General features: G+C 37.4%; 1 protein-coding gene and 1 non-coding gene across 4 annotated transcripts in view; both read left to right on the top strand.

The window, feature by feature from the left end:
• PTPRO (protein tyrosine phosphatase receptor type O) overlaps window positions 1–21930 on the top strand; it is a 233369-nt gene that overhangs the window by 189999 nt on the left and 21440 nt on the right. For 2 of the 3 annotated variants that reach the window (XM_066355204.1, XM_066355223.1), the window contains 4 exons: window positions 2031–2099; window positions 4467–4550; window positions 10359–10394; window positions 14641–14722. In XM_066355204.1, coding sequence (XP_066211301.1) covers window positions 2031–2099; window positions 4467–4550; window positions 10359–10394; window positions 14641–14722 — 271 coding nt within the window. The remainder of the gene's footprint in view (window positions 1–2030; window positions 2100–4466; window positions 4551–10358; window positions 10395–14640; window positions 14723–21930) is intronic. The other variant, XM_066355214.1, reaches the window with a different exon arrangement.
• On the top strand, window positions 19881–20039 carry LOC136390033 (U1 spliceosomal RNA). The gene has a single exon (XR_010748561.1). It is a non-coding gene; the product is annotated as a U1 spliceosomal RNA (small nuclear RNA).

Genomic DNA, 21930 nt, shown 5'->3' with positions numbered 1-21930 from the left:
AAGAATCAACATAGAAAAACCAATTGATGATGTGTAATTTAAAATACAATACAATATAATAATTATTTGTGTACTTTTCAAAAAAATAAAACTATTCTTAAAACATGCAATAAGAACAGGATTATAACTGAAGTAATTAGTACATTGTGCCAATACTGTCAAAATCTCTGCTTCAATTCTGAAGAAGTCCATCAATTTCATGTAAAGGGAAAATGAGATGTGTGAGCCCCAGTGAGCTATGCATGATATTAAGCAAAGGATGGAAAAGGTATGAGAATATGTTTACCTTTTTACTCCAATTCTAGAAAAAAATTAACAATATTTTTTTGCTGACCGATTAATAACCAACATTCTGAATAAGAGGTCTGCATAGGCCACTCTGTTTAATACATATCATTATTTTACTCTCATCTCAAGTGATAATTTTAGAGGCATCATAACATGAGGGGAAAATCTTGACAGAAGAAAACAATACACTTGATCCATCATCATTGTGGAGAGGAAGTCCACATACTATAAGAAACAAAATCCCATCAGGAATATTTACTAAAAAAATAACTCTCATTTTATCTAGGACAGTTGCTATTAAATCCCAAAAAGCCAAAGATGTATTTAGGGTTCTGAGTGCCCTTTGGAAAGGATTGTGACCTGAAACCTTTGGTTTCAAATAACTTGCTATGGGGATGTGTGACCTTGTGAAAAATTATTTTATTTTGCTTTATCTTTCTATTTTACATTTTATACAAAAGAGAAACCCATATACCTTATTTTAGCTTTCTTTTTTTTTTTTTATTAAATTTAATGCAGTGACATTGATAAATCAGGGTACATATGTTGAGAGAAAATATCTCTAGATTATTTTGACATTTGATTGTGCTGTATACCCCTCCCGCAAAGTTAAATTGTCTTCTGTCACCTTCTATCTGGTTTTCTTTGTGCCCCTCCCCTCCCCTAACCCCTCTCTCCTTCTTCACCCCATCCCCCCTCCCCCAACCCCCCGCCCCTGTTGCCATCACATTCTTGTTCATGTCTCTGAGTCTCATTTTTATGTCCCTTCTATGTATGGATTCAATGAAATACCAATTAAAATACCAATGACATACTTCAAAGATATAGAATACATATTCCAAAAATTTATATGGAACCAAAAAAGGACACGAATAGCCTCAGCAATCTTAAAAAAGAAGAATAAAGTGGGAGGTATCACACTTCCTGATATCAAGTTATACTACAAGGCCATTGTACTCAAAACAGCCTGGTACTGGCATAAGAACAGGCATATAGATCAATGGAACAGAACAGAGAACCCAGAAATAAACCCACAGTTCTATGGACAACTGATATTTGACAAAGGAGGTAAGGAAATACAATGGAGTAAAGACAGCCTCTTTAACAAATGGTGTTGGGAAAATTGGACAGCTACCTGCAAAAAAATGAAACTAGATCAACAGCTTACACCATTCACAAAAATAAACTCAAAATGGATAAAAGACTTGAATGTAGGCCGTGAAACCATAAGCATCTTAGAAGAAAACATAGGCAGTAAGCTCTCCGACATCTCTCGGAGCAATATATTTGCTGATTTATCTCCACGGGGAAGTGAAATAAAAGACAGGATAAACAAATGGGACTATATCAAACTAAAAAGCTTTTGCACAGCTAAAGACAACAAGAACAGAATAAAAAGACAAACTACACAATGGGAGAACATATTTGACAATACGTCTGATAAGGGGTTAATAACCAAAATTTATAAAGAACTTGTAAAACTCAACACCAGGAAGACAAACAACCCAATCCAAAAATGGGCAAAAGAGATGAATAGACACTTCTCCAAAGAGGACATACAGATGGCCAATAGGCATATGAAAAAATGCTCAACATCACTAATCATTAGAGAAATGCAAATTAAAACCACAATGAGATATCACCTTATTTTAGCTTTCTAAAAAAAAATTGTTATAATGATAAGCCGATAAAAGAATGCTCCATCAAGCAGCAACGTTGACTTTGTGACTCTTTTCACACAGGGAGTGTGGGGCGGGAACTTTTGTCAACTTTGCGTCCTTGGAGAGGGACGGGAAACTTCCGTACAACTGGTGAGTGTTCTTTTGGAATGAGCCTCCAGACAGCTTAGCTCTGCTGTGTGTCCTACAAACTTCACTGTACTGTCTCTGGGGTATAAATGGTTTTGTCTGATTATCTTTTCATAATGACTTTGACGGTGGACTTTCAAAGGTCAGATCTTCACTGAGTTATTGATATATATTAGTTTAATACAATTATGAAATAGCAAAAATGTCATGGTATGTTCTGTATTTACTGTATTAAACAAAGGACTAAATCAATTGTTATGTGAGTAGTCCATAACTGTGCCCAGGAAAGGCTTAAGTGCAGGAGTCACACTGAACAAGAGATGGCAAAAGGCGTGACGAGACAGACCAGCTTCCCCATTTAAAACTCATGTTTCGGTGCCTGGGGACACGAGCCACCACTTCTGTTCAAAAATCAAGTATAAGTATATAGCCCAGGGCCCTCAACTCTTACACTTACAGGTAAATATCAAAGCCAGTAAAGTTCCATCAGAAAACATGGCATCTTTTTGCTTTATTTCTGAGTATTAAACACCCAGAGGGAGAAGATATTTTGAGAATTAAGACAGCATTATCAGGAGAGTAAAGTGATTGACCTTATACCTAATGGTGTGATATATGAGAATTAACAATATATTGCAATCAATACCCAAAAAAACTGCTAATAAGTAATCATTTAATATGAAGTCATCACTGCTTACATGATGTAGTTTGGCCTTTGTGCAAGCAACAAAGCACATTTAATAAATATATATATTTCATATTAATTCTTGGTAAGCAATCTTTTTTCCTGTTTATATTATCTCCCAAAATGATTAATCTTAAAGAAATAGATATCTGAGACTGGAGATTTTACTCTATGGAATCAATGAGAGTGGGAGGACTTTATTTAAAATATAAATTATACTTCTCTGAGTGGGCACTTATCTATACTGCTCACAAAAATTAGAGGATTTGTTATCGCTTCGTATTCATTTTAGAATATCCTCTAATTTTTGTGAGCATTGTCTTGATGCCCATTCTTGTTGAAACAGGATGCTTTTGTGCTATTTTAAAATTTTATCCTGAATGCAATTTTGCTAGTCAGATATAATCAATCCAAATGTGAAGAGAAAAAAAGCCCATAAACCCTTGACAATGAAGAGTTAGGAAACATTTCTAAGTTTGTTCAAATATATTAGCACTTTTTCAAGATGAAGAGGCTAATTCACTGATATTTATTTGTCACCTACCCCACCCTTAAAAAAAAAAAGGCCCAGCCAGTCACAGAGCAACGAGTGGTCCATGTAAGAAATGATTCTTTTACACTCGTGACTCAAGAGACCTATGTATTGTCCACACAACCAGTCACGGCTTATAGATATGGGAAACCCACTGTGGGAGATCTGAGGCAAAAGAGTTCCTTCCATGAAATCAAGAACATTCTCTTGAAACTCTTGGCAGATGGATTTGCCAGCACCAGCATTTACTGGCTGACTGAGAATAAATATCTCAGTTGAGATTTGTAATAACTAAAGTAACAAGGAGACAGTATTCTCCGTCTAATTCTCAGAATAACTATAGATGCAACCATAGGTATTTTAAAATCTGCATTAATGAATGTTCTATTTTACCAGTGATTTGAATATCTGAAATTGGGTTCAAACCATGCATTTTAAACCAACAGTTTTAATTAGACCTAAAGTGAAACTAAATAATTTTGCTCCCATTCAGTTGAGTATTGGTTAAGATTTACAGACTAGGCAATTGATGAGCTAACTTTTCTTGAACGAATGATACGTGAGTGCCATGCCATACCTCCGTGTTAAGAGTTCTTAGGAATGGTATGTCAGTTAAACTAAGAATAATGTAGAAAGACACAGTAGTGTACTAGAAATTCAGCTTTATAAGAACGTGTCCCAAAAGCTTAGAGTCTTCCCCAGGGTCAGTACTAGTAAACACACCATTTATATTTCCTCCCACATGCTGCTATTCGCTACCAAATGTTCTACAGGATCCTTAAAATAGGCTTAGGCACTGCAAAGGTAATATCCAAGAATAAGAATCGAGTTAACTAATGAGGCATTTAAGCACCTAATTTAGCTGAATGCAAAATGTAATCACCTAATAGCAGATTAATTAACACAGAATAAGTTGAAAAATGTCTATCTGATTACAATAAGAGGCTGTGTGTGAATGAAACTGATTTTTGACAATATTATAGCACTTAAGCCCTCAGATTTAATTTCACAGAATGAAATAACATTTAATTATAGTTAACGTGCTTATTTTACTTGATTCCTGTAAGTAATGTACTGATATCTGTTCATAATTTATATTACTAACTCTTACCACTGTTTCATCTTTACATCTGTTATCTATTAATGCTCACAGGCGTAGGAGTATATTTGCTTTCTTAACCCTGCTCCCCTCATGTCTTTGGACTGATTATCTTTTGGCATTTTATATTAATCCTTGGTAAGTGATTTTATTTTTACTATTTATCTAACACAGTCTTTAAAAGTTAGCTTTTAGAAAGTAAACAAAGTGCAAAAATTCTTTTATGTGTCGGCAGCGTCTAAAATTATTAATCATACATTGAAATGGATAAAAGCAGTGAATTGTACCAAGATTCTAAAAATAGTCATTTCCAATTAAATTTTCTTCTTGTGATGTTCTTAGCATGCTTTTCTTTCATTTATACTAGCCATTTGTTCCTTCTTGAGTCAATATATTGGCCTCTCATCTTTATAAGTGATGCTTTCTATTTTCTCTGCCATCTGTATTCATTTCAGAGTTTCATATTTCCAAGAAGGAAGAAATACATTAAGATAAAGAAACCCAGAGGACTGTACTCTATGTTTAGAACCGCTGTGCTTTTTGCTTTGTTTTGTTTTATAGATTAGTTTTAGAGAGAGAAAAAGGAGGAATAAAGGGAGAAAGAGAGACAGATCAATTTGTTATTCCAGTTAATTATGCATTCATTGGTAGATTCTTGTATACGCCTTGACCAGGGAACACATTCTCAATCCTGGAGTACTAGGATGATGACACTTAACCACTGATATACCTGGCCAGAGCCCAAGTTTTTGTAAAGAATGAATATGAGCCAACAGACCATATTCAAGCCTCTTTGTTTAAATATCTTATTTAATTGCCCCACAACTTTGCAGAGGATGTCTTCACTCCACCTTAGACATATGGAAACAAAGGCTTAAGAAGATGAACTATCTTAGCATCATACTATACCGAACACTCAAGCTCCAAACCCAGGTCTCTCTGAAATCTATTTTTTCCACTGTAAAGAATGGCTTCCTTTAAATACTTATTTCCTTGGCTTTTAATTTATTTTAATAATCAAATCTTGAAGAGTATCCTTTTCATTTCTATAAAATATTAGTAATATTAATAATATTAATCATAATCATCTTGAATCCTTAGACTAAACTATCTAGAAGGACTAGTTATTTAAAAAAAGAAAATAGTGGTTTCCCAGAAAACTGACAGAATTATTTCCTTTTAGTATTAGGCCATGGTGTTTGGGTAGTAAATTATGGACATACAGACAGATCCAGAAATGTGGACAACCTGAGAAAGACTCAGAACAAAGAAATTTTTTAAAGTTCATGGACTGGAAAAAAATAGCTTATGTTTGGGGCAAGAGAAGAAAAGATGAAAAGCAATCTGGAGCATTAGTTATCCAAAAAGACACTTGGTCAGATGTCCTTCAGCTCCACTGAGGACGGAATAAATACAGCTGGCAAAGTTTAGAACTTTAAGTCTCAGTGAAAGAAATAGAAAAAAGGACTCCCTCAGAATACAGTCTGTTAATATCAAAGTTTGTATTTTAAAAGGAGAGGCTAGGGGAAAACTTTCGTAACACGGCAGACATCAAAGTATAAATATTAAAGTCCGAGGAATGACTAGATGATGAAGACTCATTCACTGTTATTCTAAGTTTGTTCTCAATAACAGTTTTTAGTAAACTCAACACAATCTTTTTAACTATTTAACATCAGATAGTTTTCAGATATGAGAAGTGCACATAAATTCCATTTTGTCCTTTAAAATGCAAATTTACTTTTAACTCAATATCTAATCATCTTGGAGTTGTTTACTCATTATTAGAATACTTGCAACAAATACCCTCAAGGTACCCTTCACAGATTTCAATTACAATAAAAGAAAGAAAGATGTATATAATATTGTTTTCATCCCTCTATTTAATTCCCTGATATTCTCATTTTCCACTGGTCATTTAAAGCTGATGTCAGGCAGACCTGTGCTTATTCCTATATCTTCTTTAGTAGGTCCCTCAGATGAACACAAGATAAAATTGCAGAAACCCCCCCTTCAAGAGCCATTATTTGTAGTACTAATCAAATCACATAAGATCCAAGTCAAGGTAAAAACCGTTCAGTAGTTTTTAGAACAGTCCTACTGTGGTAAGTGATTACCTCCACGTCAGAAGAGAAGGCAAAACTTAGAGGCTGATGCTTTGTCACTTTCAGTAAACTGCACACATATCAACCAATGAAATATACTGATCATAACCTTTGTTTTCAGCCCTAGGCTTGTGCCATGCCAAGTATACAAGAAGCAAAACTCATGGTCCCTGCTCCTAGCTTAGCTCCGTCCTCAGAAAGCCACCTGAATTCCCTACTTTGCTACATTTTATCTAATAACTCACCCCCTCCAAACTCCATTGCCAGCTGCTTCTCTAAACTGCCAGCTTTGTGAGAAGAGATGTTCCTATTACTTTTCTAAAATTTTCCTGATATGTGTAGAGGTTCGTGTGGAAATCTATTCTATTTCTCATAGTGTTGCTCATATCTTTTCCCAGGATACTAGTAGAATCAGTGCACAACACCAGCACTTAGCTGGCTTGGTCCCGAAATTGTATTGGGCCAGGATTTCTGACTTTAGTGATCTCAGATTGTGTTTCCTGTTCAAGAAAAGCCATCCCATCTGGATTAGCTTGACCTGGATTCAGTGTTATTTCTCTATTTCCTTACTGCTGTATTCACCCCCATGTACTCAAGTATTCATCAGCCCATTCTAAATCTTCAACTGTTGACACTGTAACATGAAGCAACATTTGCTTTAAAATGCTCAGTTTTGCTCATGGTTATTGCATGTTTTATTCAGAGAATGACATCCCTCTTAAAACCAATTTTTAAAGATTTGTGGATAATTTCCATTTAGCTCATGAGAAAGTAAGTAGTGCTTATGAAACTGGGGATGTCTCAAATTTGGGGAGAGTGTTGTTTTTGTTTTTAACCATCATAAACCCCATGTCTCCATTGTTGCTTTATATTTTTCTTTGCAAAGAATTCCAATCTGGCTGGCTTTCTAAGACTGTCATACTGTGAAGAACTTCTAAAGGCTGCATCTTAGCTTTTTAAATCTTTAGGATTTTGAACCTTACCTAATGTAAATAAAAGGGGAAATTTTTTAAAAGTGCTTGATCCTATATGCATAGATATCATATGTCTAATGGTAGTTATTTATCAGTTATTCACAAAAATTTCTGTAATGACAAGATAATAACCCAAACATCACCTGAAATTTCACTGTAACCTGTACACACATACACACACACACACACACACACACACACACACACACACACTTTCTTTATAATGTGCTGGAGTTAAAATTGTGAGCAAAGCCTTAACTTATATGTTTAAAAGTTCATTTTAACCTGGCCAGTTGGTTCAGCAGTAGAGCATCAGCCTGGTGCGTGGAAGTCCAGGTTCAATTCCCAGTCAGGGCACCCAGGAAAAGTGACCATCTGCTTCTCTACCCCTCCCCTCCTTCTCTCTTTCTCTCTCTCTCTCTCTCTATCTCTCTCTCTCCCTCCCTCTCTCCTTTCCACAGCCATGGTTCGAATGGCAGAAGCAAGTTGGCTCCAGGCACTGAGGTTGGCTCTTTTGCCAGATGGGCAGAGCATCACCCCATTGCAGGCTTGCTGGGTGGATCCCAGTAGGGGTGCTAGTGGGAGTCTGTCTCTCTGCCTCCCACTTAATAAAAAAAAGAAAAAAAAAAGAAAAAATGAATTTCCCCTGACTTTAGTCTTAGAATTGGCACAGAAACTTAAAAGGTAGGAAAATAATATCAGTATTGCTATGGAGTCTTGTAATTCAGTCCTGTCATGTCCTATGCCTTAAGATAGCTATAGAAATTCAGCAAAATCTAAGCATAACAATGTAACTTGTACACAAATCATGAAGACTCACACTTATGATAAGGGTATGATAGTAAATCACATAAAACATGTGGTAGACTTTCATATTGGTTTAAAGTTCATTCCATCGATGAATAAGATTGAAAGAAAAACAAGGGCCTGTCCTCCATGAATCAGATTTATGCATAGCTGCTGAATAGTAGCAGCTTAATATTTCAGCACTGAATTTATTCAGTGTCACCCTCCCATATACATTTGTTTCTTCCCAGTTTCCCTTAAAGTCTGTTTGGTTAGGAAAGGTTGCTTTCTTTTTCTAAATTTACTCCCATTAAAAAAATATGCTGTCAGCCTTCTGACTTGGCCAGAAATGCTAGTTATCTGCGCTAACATTCTGCCTTTTTAAAGCACTAAAGTAATCAGCTCCTGCTGCACGAGGTAAATGTGGGATTCCTAAGGTTCACTAAATCACCATTGCAAGAGCTGAGTAAAAATTATTCAAGAGGTATTTCTTTAGGTTCCCAAGTGCTTATATGATTCAGCTCTGCCCAATATTACAGTGAAATTTTTGAGGGGGTGACGGAGAGGCAAAGTAAAGAACAGAATGTTCATTCCCTTTAAATCCAAAGTATAGAAGATAAAGAGAGGATAAGCAAGAAAAAAATAGGACAAGAATTGTTGAATAGATTGTCTTCACTCAGAATTGGGAAGAAATAAAAACTATCTGAAACCAGAAATGTCACTTGCCTTTTGGATATTTGCCTACATTTCTATCCTGCCTTACTTGTTCTCCAACTGCAATTCTTATTTCCCCAAGGAAACCTCAGGAGCCCACATTTAGTATCAAATTCTTAAATGAATCATTAAGTAAAACGGCCAGGGTGACATAGCAAAGATATTGGTTTTAATTCCATCAAATAAGCATTTGTTGACCACCCACTATGTGTTCCATTAGCTGTGCTCAGCTTTGAGGGAAAGGATGCTCTAGCAGTCAGACAGACTGTCACACTGACAAACTGACAGTCAGACAATGTAAGAAATACTCCATGAGTAAAGTGCTGGGAAAGCCCAGAGGAAGTAGTGCTTTTTTGTGCTAAAGCCTTTCTAGTAATGGAGGTATTCAAACACTCAGGATTCTCATTATAAATAAATACTTAGGCAGGTGAGAGTACTCACTCAAATCAACCTGGTTATTTACTATAGACTGTTTATATTCTGAAAGTTTGGGTGCTTCCATCAATTTTCAAAAACTTTTGAAAATTACTTATAAAAAATATCACAATCATGTATCCACATTTATTATTTACATAAGACGTTAAAATACAATAATGGAGTTTTCAACAGATACTATCTGAATTGTTTCAGCAGATGCTATTTTAGCATTAGCTAACTTGGTCAGTTATCTTACTTGCTGGTTGAAAACTGTTACCCTCAATTCCCCCTTAGAAATGTAATTAACTAAAGCATACCTTCATATCACATGTGTTTGAGCTTACAAACTATTGTAGTAATGAATTAAGAACAAGCAGGTAATAGATTCAGTTCTCCAAATAGCTTAAAAGCTAGTTTAAGATTGAATACGAACAATGTCATGGTAGAATTATGTAAGATATAGGCCAACACTGATAGCACAAATTCACATGCCCAACAAAAATGTCCAAAACAGCTATTTTAGTCTTCAATTAAGACACCAACATATTCACTTTCCCACCATAATTTCTCACTTTTAACCTCTGATTCATGCCTGTAGAACTAGGAGTATTGAAGCAGATATCCTTATATATATCTTAAAAATACTTTAGCAACTTAATCACTAGTAGGAAGAAATTACATATTTCCTGAATTCTGTTTTTGGCAAATATTAAATATAAAGTATAGGTATGTTTCTGCAATCTAATAGAGTTTTATAAAATGAATCTGACAGTATTTTTATTATTTTCTCATTTAAGAAAAAGTAATTAAACAAACCTGAGCTATGTTCAATGCAAATCAAATAAAATTTAGATGCCTGGTATAATTATTTAAAACTCTTCAACTTTAATCATTGTGTTAATCAATTCTTTTGCCCAGATAAATTTGACTTTTTTTTTTTTAATTCTCAGGAGTAAAAATGGTTTAAAGAAGAGAAAACTGACTAAGTAAGTGTTCTTATTATTGATATATAATTGATATAAAACATTCTGTAAATTTAAAGAGTACATACATGAACTTAGGACATGTATATATTGCAACGTGATTGCCACCAGAGCCTTAGCTAACAGCTCCATCAGGTCACAGAATTATCATTTTCCTTTTGTGGTGAACTAACTTGAAGTCTAGTCTCTCAGCTGTTTTGAATATATAATACAGTATATTTTTCTTACTGTTTAATTTTAAAATATCTTATATAAAAATGTTCTTCATAATGATGTTAACTTCACAAATTAAAAAGATTGCTTGTCTTCAAATATAAGCAAGTGATGCTTAAGAAAGAAGGCAAGAAGCATTGGAGATTTTGCTCCTAGGCATATGTCCTCATTTTGGCTCAAATAAGCTCTTATAAAAAAATTTTTTTGGCCCTGGCTGGTTGGCTCAGCGGTAGAGTGTCAGCCTGGCGTGTGGGGGACCCTGGTTCGATTCCCGGCCAGGGCACATAGGAGAAGCACCCATTTGCTTCTCCACCACCCCCCTCCTTCCTCTCTGTCTCTCTCTTCCCCTCCCGCAGCCAAGGCTCCATTGGAGCAAAGATGGCCCGGGCGCTGGGAATGGCTCCTTGGCCTCTGCCCCAGGCGCTAGAGTGGCTCTGGTCGCGGCAGAGCGATGCCCCAGAGGGGCAGAGCATCGCCCCCTGGTGGGCAGAGCGTCGCCTCCTGGTGGGCGTGCTGGGTGGATCCCGGTCGGGCGCATGCGGGAGTCTGTCTGACTGTCTCTCCCCATTTCCAGCTTCAGAAAAATACAAAAAAAAAAAAAATTTTTTTTTAAAAAGAGGCAAATGCATATTAAAATACACATAATGGCAGTGATTACTAAGGAAGTGTAATACAGAAACCATGTCAGCAATTTAAAAAATATTATCACCATATGGAATCTGAGAAAGAATGGGTTTAGGAATTATAAAAGTCTTACTGAAGGAAATCTATTATTCTAAATCTGTAAAGACAATTTAATTTTTAGCTCCATTAAAATTATACAAAAACCTTTACCATTTTGCATATTGATGTTCTGTGCTTATTGCAAAGAAAGGCGTTTATTTGATGTTATAATAAATGCTTTGAGAAATACTGCCTCAGGAAATCTCTATAATAGAAAAAGACAATTTTTCTTGCTAGTCTGTAGTTTCACTTATCTACTGAACTGTTAAACTATAAGAATTAAGATTCTGATGTGTGAAAATTAACCATCAGTTGATTTCAAAAGCCTACTTAGCTTATCACCTCCAGGCCTTTAGTTAAACCGTGCATTTGAAGAGTAGAGCATCCCTTTAATAGAGAGTTCATCTTTGATACTTGCCTAGGCTCGAATATTGGTAAATTAATATGAGGCAATTAGGAGCTCCAGCCAGATCTTTGGCATCGTGCTAATGGGAAAAAAGTCATGGAGTATGTTGGGCAGATAAAATATATTATGCTCACTTTGTTAAAGATGGTGCTGCCCACGTGGAAGCCCATTGCCCAGGTGATGATATTAGTTGCCCTTCTTGCTTGGGATGGGCGTGATTGTATTAATGTGTGTTGGGGGAGGGCTTTCGCACCAAAAGGTTTTAAAAAGAAGAGAGATCACATTGTTCCGGGTGAAGAATGATTGCGTTCTAGGAGGAGGGCAGAGAGCAGAGAGGAGAGCAGAGTAAGGCCACGTGGAGGAGAGGAGAGGCAGCCAAGGTGGAGGAACGCTGAAGAAGCCAGTTTGTGCAGAGTTTGTTCAAGGAGAAGGAAGGAAATGGGGAACAGAGGTAAATAAGGCTGGTGAGCTAGAAACCTTTAATTCCAGGAAACTCGAATAAGTCAGTAGCTTTGTGAGCACTGAATGAGTAGGTTTTGGAGCCCAGTGTGTGTTTCTACTTGCCCACCGGGTGCAAGCTAGGATTAAAGATGATGACCCACCACTTCTTGGCTCCATTGTTTCATTTCTGTATGTCTGAATCTAATGAGAACCTGCATGGGCCAGGCGGCTGTGATGGTGGCCGTGGCTACTGGCTTTACAGAGTACATCATACAAAAGAAAAGTTGGTGCAAAAATATTACTATTTAGCCTTGAGTGACATAATAATTTGGCACATATAAATAACAGAATAATATTTTCCTAAATTGATTTCAAATCAGTATGCATCTCATTGGTATATATCAAGTGATGTAGGAGAGACAAGACCACACCGAAGGGAAGAAAGGAACTCTCTCCTGGAAGGTATGATTTGACAGAAACAGAAAGACTTTACTGCCCAAATTAACAGTGGGGTTGTTAAGTGAGGTAGTGAGGTATAGACTAGAGCAGATAAGAGACAGGTTCTCAGGGGAGACTCTATTAGGGCTTGCTCCTCCCAAAACCCAGGCAAAGAGAAGAAGCAGAAGCAGGATGTGGAGAGAAGTTTGGGCATAGTTTAGGAGTGGTGGAAACAGCCCACAAGCCAAAACATTGCCTCTAACCAACTTCCTCATTCCCTCTTCTCATTTTCCCTTTAATCTTATCTTCTCTAAAAGCCATATCTTGAGGGGCTTTCCACCCCCTCCCCACCTTTCTATGCACTTTCTCTAGCTTTTCTCTTTCACTCCAGATGCCCCCCTGAGGCCCCCTTGCCTCCCCTTTCCCAGTGGCATTCATCTCCATCCCACCACTGCTTTCCTTCGCCTGCTCCTCCTCCCTCTCTAAATCTTTGTCCTACTGATATCTGCTTCCTCCCAGCTTTCCTTTCCTCCTCTTTACCATCCTTCTTTTCTCTTTGATGTTCATACTTCGTTTTCCTGTTTCTTCCTCTGTCTTTCTTTTCTCTGTTTTGCCTTGTTCTAACCCATATTTTCTCTGACTTGTCATCTCTATTGATGCTCCCATGTTTCGCCATTTTTCTGGAAGGGTGACAACTTTGAAAGGGGAAAGCTTTTAACTGAGAATCATTCTCCCTGGGTGCCAGCCAGGGTTTTACACTCGGTAGCCCAGTGACTTTGGACTAACCACTTGATTCTCTTAACCTTGACTCTTTCATCTGGGCATAGGTAATGTTGGTCATGTTCTACCTCAACCATCAGTCAAGCAAGATAACATATGCAAATATTTTAGATCCATAGTGTTTTATGTATATAAGTCATTAATATTATTATTAAGAAAAACCATTAAAGTTTACATGTGTTATCTGGGAGGTATAATACCTTTTAAAATATACTAAAATCTTCAAACAAATTAAATTTTATATTAGCTTATCAACAACTTTAAACAAATAACTTAAGTACTGTGTGTCTACTAGGAGGCTATAAGGCCATATGTAGACGACATAGCTGAGGAACTTGCAATAAGACTAAAGGAAAGGTCAACCATGTGGGACGTGATGGAGTAGACAGGCTTGGGTTAGACGACAGAGTTCAGCATGCTGCAGAAGCTCAGGGAGCAGGTTGGTACAGGTAGATGCTAGAAAAGGTAAGCAGCTACAGAAAACTTTATGCAATTAAACATAATCTTTATTTCAAAAATCAAGCAAGAAAAGAGATGAGAATTTTTGCTTCAGGTGCGGAAACATATGCTCAGGTGTCTTCTTTAATTATACCTCTGAACTTGCATATCATTTTGTAGATATGAAAGCCTCTAAATGTGGCTCTCTCAGAGTGAGCCTAAGGCCCAGGGAGCTCTCTGGATATATGCTCCATCCCACAGTCCTGCCTCCGTGCTGGTGAAACAGTGGAGCTAACAGCACAAGTCCTGATACTTGTAAAGCTTGTTTAGACTTACAAGGTTCTTTACTGTATTGTGTGTAACCTTAGAGGTGATATAATAATAGTACTTTATAGACGAGACTGTTGAATCTCAGAAGAATTAGGCAAGTTCTCCAAGATCACCCAGTAAATAAAGCAAAACCATAACTCAAACGGGTCTAAGCCTTTGTTATTCCCAATAAACCAGAGTGTTCTAGAAACAACATATATATGTATATGATCGTGCATGTATGTCATATTTTACTGCTAGAGTAAGAGCCAATTGAAAATCTAGAGATTTCTCCCATCTCAAGGAAGTTTATTAGAGATGGCTTTCTTATTATAATACATTAAGGACTGATAACTTTAACAACAACAAAAAGAAGTGAGTGCTCTGAGAGCAGAACTTCCATTTTCTCAAAAACAAAATGTTCATGTTTGAGAAGTTCGGTGTTAAATAATACCTATCAATAGGATTTTTAAAACATATATTTCTTTGTGTTTGGCAAAGCCCGGTTCAACTGGATGACTTTGACGCCTACATCAGGGATATGGCCAAAGACTCCGACTATAAATTTTCTCTTCAATTTGAGGTGAGTGAACAAAGCAGATCCTGCCTCCCCTGGCAGGTAGGGCATGTGGACCGGCCGGTTTGCACTGGTGCCACTGCTCCCTCGGCGGCGCTTGGAGGAGTTTGCAGAATGAACAAGATGGTAACTGGGCTCAGGGACGTCTGATGTGCTGGTTCAGAGACAGGATGTCAACTCTTAGTTAATAGGTCAGAGTTTGGGGGACACAAATGAAAGAAAGGAGGTGCAGGTAATGTGGCGAACAAACGTGGTTATGGGGAAAGCCACTGTTGAAAATCAAGGCGATGGAATCGCAGTGGAAAGCAAACTGACAACTGAGATCTGAAACCGAATTTCACTTCCAGGCAATTTTTAGTCTGTATCTCATGCCACCTAGGCCACAGCAATGGTGGATAAAATGGAACTGTGTCTTCTGAGCACGTAGCAGTCTACGGTGGGGCTCTTATACCTACAGGACTCTTGGCACTCTACTTAATATTTTTGTGAAGTTTGGTTTTCTTTCCATGGAGAAATTGGGGAAAGAGTTACACATGGTTACTATAGAAGAAAAAAATTGATAAGACTTCCTTTTCCGGAAGCACACATATATGTTTGTGTCCAAGACCATGTGTGAGAGGGGATGGAAAGGAGTAAGTCTGGGTCTCAGCGGTGTGAGGACCATAAGTGGTCCTTAAGTATTCTTCCTACACATTTCCCAGCACAGAGCTGTCTGGATGGTGCACATGCTGTAGGTTTCTCCGGGGAGTCCATGATTCAGGGAAACCAGAGAAAAGGGAAAGATAAAGGAACTCTAGTTTTTTAAACTTCAAATGTGCTCTTTCCTACTAAATACCAGGTTGTAGAATGGAGCTGCTTTCTTCTCATTATTCATATTTATTTCTTCTTTCTGCCCATCAACCAAGGAGAATGTTAGTCTTTAAGATGCAGCAAGAGTCCTGACGTGGAAATCTAAAAGGGAGTTAAGGATGAGAAGAACCTTATATGTTACCAGATACAAAGCCCCTAGCTACCACCTGCGCCGTGAGAAACTCCGCATGGAATCTGGCTCAGTTACCATTGCATGCGGGTGCATAAGAAATTAAAGATGCTGCACCAAATGCTGTATCTGAAAGCTACAGAAATTCTGTTTGAATTGGAGATCTATGGTGAGGATGGCATTTCAGAAAAGAGTATCAGTGACAGGAGAAGACTTCTAAAAGGAAACATCAGCCAAATCTCAGAAAAAATAAATTTCTAGCTAATTGCGATAATGATGATGGAAATTATGATGGAGGTACACTCTCAACCTCACTGCACCCACAGCCTCCTTATTTCTACCAGAGTTTATGACCTTGGTGACACAGCTCTATCACTGCCTTTTCTGGGAGGATTGTGAGCTCCTCCCTTCAAACTTTGGTGTGACTATTACTGTGTTTCTGAATTGCATTATTATTTTAAAAAGTTCTATGAGTCTTTTTTTTTTTTTTTTTTTTTTTGGTAAAAAGAAAAGATTATTTTAGTTGTTAGTGACTGAAACACAATCCAGACTAGTTTAGACCAAAGAAAAGGGAATTTATTCAAAAGGTACCATGTCAAATAGTCAAAGGGAGGGATGAATGGCTAACCTCGAAGGAGGGCGGGGAAGCCACCCAGCCACAAGAACGACTGGAACCTGGAGCCACACCCTAGCTGGAACCTCTTTTTTTAATTTCTCATTTCTGCTTCTCTCTCTGTCTTGACTTCACTGTTTTTGCTGTCAACAACATCTGTTTCAACAGAAAACACAATCACCAACAACCCCTGTGTCATGTCCTATAGTTTCCATGGTTGCCAGAGGGAACTGCTGACTCTCTTGTTCATATTTTGAAAAATAACAGGGGAGGAATCTAATTGGCTGACGTGGGCCGTGGTGTCCAACTAAGAACAAGACAAATCTTACTGGAAACACGTGGCTAAATCAGAGAAGGAGAGCGTTATTTTCAAAGCAAGGACACTGGGATAACCAAACAATAAGGGATTAGATCCTAGCTGCCATGCTTCAAAAATGTGAAAGATAGAATTGTAAATTTTATGCGCTAAATGCTCGATGTATATAATAGGCTCAGGGCTTTTATACACTTGATGTTAAACACAGCTAGGCTCATTTCATAAGATTTGTAAAGGAGGAAAGAATGTATTACACTGGGAATTCAGCAACATGGGTCCTCATTACCATTTTGCCACTAATTGCTGTGGAAAATAATCAAATTTCTCATCACATCAGTTTCTTCATCTATAAATGGTAGGTTGCACTGAGTCAGTGATTCTCAATGAGGCCAGTACCAGGCAGGTCCTGGTACTTGGGGATGTGTGGCAGTGTTTTTTGTTTGTCATAATGGCTTGGGAATAAGCCACTGGTGGTATTGAGTGGAGAAAGGGACAGAGGGATGTTAAATATTCTTCAATAAATGGGACAATCCCACACAACAAAGAATTGTCCCAAGGCAATAGTATTCCTTTGAAAACACTGGACTAAATGTGGGACAAGGATATATCCCAGCTTTATGGCTCATGTGTATTAGTCAGGATTCTCCAGAAAAACAGAATCTATAAGAGATAAGTTAATACATAGATTAGATAGATAGATAAATGATAGATAGATAGATAGATAGATAGATAGATAGATAGATAGATAGACTGAAAGACTGATAGATAGATGATGTAATAGCATTTAGAGAAAACAAGGTGGAGAGATAAGTTTTCAGAAATTAGCTCACATGCCCACCAGAGCTGGCAGGTCTGAAACCTGCAGGGCAGGCTAGGGACCCAGGAAGAGATGTGACCACTCACATCAGCAGTCTGGATGCAGAATTCCTTTCTCCTTAGGGACTTCAGTCTTTCCCTGTAAGGCCTTCAACTGACTGGATAAGGCCCACCCACATTTTGAAATGTAATCTGCTTTCTCAAAGTCTAGTCATTTAAATGTTAGTCACATCTAAGAACTATAGTTACACACAATCTCTAGACTTGATGTCTGACCCTGCACCTGGGCACTATAGCCTAACCAAATTGACACATAAAAGTAAACATCACATCATGATTTGAAGAAGTGTTTAGTATTTTTATTTATTATGAAACTTTTTTTCATATACCTTTGTTCTTAGCACATTTTTGGTCATATGTATACAATTTATTTGGTGCCAAGTCCTGATATATTGTATCCTTACTATGCTGAGAAAATACAAATTACTCTTCAGAAGTCTGCTTTATTTGCATCACAAGCTCAGATTGTTTGTTCGGATGAACATTTGTTCAAGCAGTGACCCACTGGTCTGACTCACTTCCTTTTTCATTGGACAGCTTCCCAAGTATTGCGGTTCCCAACCACCCCCTCATAATTCTCAGTTCAGTGTCAGGCTGTCCTCATCGATTTCCAGAGATGCATTGTGCTCCCAGACCCGAGATACTCTCAGATTTCAGGGTGCATCTCAGACCTTTTGCATGACAGCCCTCAGATTTTCCTGAAATTGATAATCAATTGAGGCTTAAGGGAAAAAAATGTTTTCTTTTGTAATGGAAATGCAAGAGAGTGTTAAGGTGACTCAATCAGCTGGTCTAGTTAAATCCAGTAGCTGAAAAGTTATTTGTTCTGTTTATATTAATACTTAATAGTTGTATTCATTTTGATTCTGACATTGAGAGAGATCACACTAACATAGTGAAATCTCAAAATTTTATAAGCATTATGCAAATTGAAACTAATTTCTGGATATACATATATTACCAATACATCTATAAGTCAAACATGAAGCTATACAAGTTGCTAATTTGCATTCACTGAAATAATTCCTCTTTCACTCTGCATCTGATTTTGAATCTGCTAAGAAGACTGATTATCTCTCTAATAAAAATATACATCTTTTCTTAGGAAGTAGGGGACCCAGGGACCTGAGTTTTCTTTCCACTCATTTCCAGTTTCCTAGGTTTTGTATCCGTTTCTTTCTTTCTTTCTTTTCTTTTTATTTTACAGAGAAAGGAGGGAGGGGTGGAATGAGAAGTATCAACTCATAGATGTTTCACTTGAGTTATTTATTGATTGCTTGTGATGTGTGCCTTGACTGGGCAAGCCCAGGGTTTCAAACTGGCAACGTCAGCATTCCAAGTTGATGCTTTATCCACTGCGCCACTGAGGTTAGGCTGTCTCCGTTTCTAAGTGCTCATACCAATTTGTCCAGTGATATGAGTGTTGCCACTAAATCCCGTCCTAGAGCCCAGGGCTCGGGTAGCTATTGCTAGACATTCCTGAGGTTGACTTTCTTTTTAGCCATCTTCCATCTCCAGCCCATGATTCTGATCACTATAGTACCCCATTCTTCCTTATTTGGAAATAGGGTCATTTGCAGACATAATTAGTCAGATGAAGTCATAATAAAGTAGGGTGGGACCTAATGAAAAGAGAGCCATGTAAATATACAGAGACAACAAGGAGACTGTTGTGTGATAACAATGCAGAGACTGGAGAGGGAGAGCCACAGGTGAAGGGACACCAAAGGTTCCCAACCACACAGCAGAAGCTGGGAAGAGGCAAGGAAATATTCCCCTCTATGTTTCAGAGGCCATATGTCCTGCTAACAACTTGGTTTCAGACTTTTAGTCTCAAGAACTGTGAGACAGTAAATTTCTGTTGTTTTAGGCCACACAATTTATGTTACTTTGTTATGACACAACTATGAAACTAATACAGAACCCCATTAAATACCTTGTTCTAATTCCTTTCCTCTCCTTTGTGATTATCTGAAAGATAACTGGACATTACCCAATTCCATTGGACTTTTACTTGCCATACATGGGACCTCTTTGTCAACAGCACTGGTCACATTGTTTCTCCTCATTTGTTTTGTAGTCTAGTAACCCTAGCTCATCTGACTCTAATGTCCAACCTATCCCAAAGCAAACATCAAGTGATTATCACTTCTTAACATTGCTACCAACTCTAAAGCCTGAATATAGCTGTGCTCTTCTCATAAGATGATGGTACATTGTATGGACTGAAGGTATCCTTTTAATTCATATATTGAAACCCCTACCCCCCAGTGTAATGGTATTTGGAGATGGGGCATTTAGGAGGTGATTAGGGTTAGATGAGGTCATGATAGTGGGCACTCATAATTCGATTAGTGCCCTTATAAGAAGAGACACCACCATACGTACCTGGAAGGGGAGATACCATGATTGTGAAGGTGGTTTTCCCAGAGCAAGACTTATCCACAGCACTCCGGATGTGCGGACCCCTGTGATTCTCCCAAATGTGGGAAACTCAACTGCATAATTTGTGGTAGCAGGGGACTGCGTTCACGTGAAAAAAAGGGGGGGAAAAAGAAGAGACACCAGAGAGCATGCTCTCTCTTTCCTTCCCCCTACTATGAGCACAGAAAGAAGTCATATGAGCACACTGCCAGATGGTAGCCATCTACAAGCCAAGAAAAACCTCAGAATGAATTCTGACTTGGCAGCACCTTGTCCTTGAACTTCCCAACCCCCAGAACTGTAAGATGTAAATTTCTGTTGTTTAAGCCACCTTGCCTGTGCTATTTTGTTATGGCAGCCCTAGCAAAATAATATGGTGCATATATTTGTGTGTAGCTTTTCAAGACTTGCGTGCTTCAAATACAGACACACGAGATAGATTTTCATTGGACCTTGGTGACTGTACTAGTGTTGCCATACAAATTACCACAATCTTTGTGACTCTAAGCCAGTGGTTCTCAAACTTTTTGAAGTTGGAGTGCATTTAAAATCCTACAAATAATTGTAGGCATACCATATACAAAGTTCTAAGAAATATGTTATATAATTAAGTCAAATGTTAGAGAAAAAAATATAAAGTCCAAGTGTGCTTTTATGGTAATTAAAAAAATAAATATGACAAAATAAATTTACTCTGATATTTTAAAACATTTTTATGTTACATTTTTTGAGTATGCTTTTTAGAATTTGTAAAAAAGAGGGGTTAAAATTTATTAATAAAAATGACAAAAAGGTTATCTTTTTATATATATAGATACATTCTTAGTAAGATTTAGTAAATTCAACAGGTCCTGGTGCAAATATGTTAAATTTTTTCATTCTTGTGTTTATGAGAAACATGAGCCTGATGTATCCTAGCGACTTGTTTGGGCATATATTTGAAAGGCAAACTCTCATTTCCTCATCAATACATTGAAGAATTCCTCTCTTTTTACTCTTAATTGTGTTGAGAGTTAAAAATCCTAATTCACATAAATGGGATGTTGAAAATTGTAGTAAAATATTCAAAGCTTTTTTAGATATTGCCACATCATATTCTTCTTTTATAGAAATCCATAAGGCTTCAAGAGACAATTCCTTATGTTTAATCATCAATCCACGATCAGTGGATATAGCAGCCAGTTCTTCTTCTTCTGTTAATGTCAAACCAAAATCACTTGAAGCTTTCATGAATAGGTTTCTAATCCAGTCGTATTGTTCAGTGTTAAGTGATGGAAAATGCTATAAATTCAATTCTTCCCATCAGCTTTCAAGTCCTATTTTATTTACACTTAACTTTTGCTCACTTCCAGAATTGGATTCTTCAATATCATGCTTCTTTTTGAGAAATCTATCCATTTTATTAGAGTGTATTTATCTAAAAAATAATATAATGATGTGTTAATAATAAATATAATAATGATGTGTTAACAAAAAGAGCAGTATTTTCGTAATGAAATGATATAATAGAGTAACTATATTTATTTTTACATCTGAGCACATGCTGCGAACCAGCGCAGCTAGTAATTCCAGGCCCCAAGTGGGAACAGTGCAGAATTAAGAAAATACGTGAAATTAAGAAAATATGGGGTTGGGCGAGCCCTATAATTGCTGCTGGTAAGAACAAAGTGTACCCAAAAACCGCATCTTGCTTTATTTATAGGGCAAACTGGGCCATTAGCAAATCAATGACAGCTTTAATCATGTTTCCAAGGCAACCCAAGAATTTTACCAAGTGCAGAAAACCTCCACCATACATATCATCTTAACTTTATACCAAACAAAGGATAGAAGAAACTTGCCTCCAGTCTTTCTGGGGAACATTGGGGGTAGTGTAAACAATCCAGCACCACAGCTTAACAGCCTTTTGCAACCTAATAAGGCAAGTGAGGTGGGGGGTTGGGCAGACTGTCAGCTTACAGCCAATTCCCCATACTTCTGTCCCCCAAAAATCTAAACTCCAAAAA

This window comes from Saccopteryx leptura, chromosome 1 (genome assembly GCF_036850995.1).
Source record: "Saccopteryx leptura isolate mSacLep1 chromosome 1, mSacLep1_pri_phased_curated, whole genome shotgun sequence".
Lineage (NCBI taxonomy): Eukaryota > Metazoa > Chordata > Mammalia > Chiroptera > Emballonuridae > Saccopteryx > Saccopteryx leptura.
This window is presented reverse-complemented; position numbering and strand designations above follow the sequence as displayed.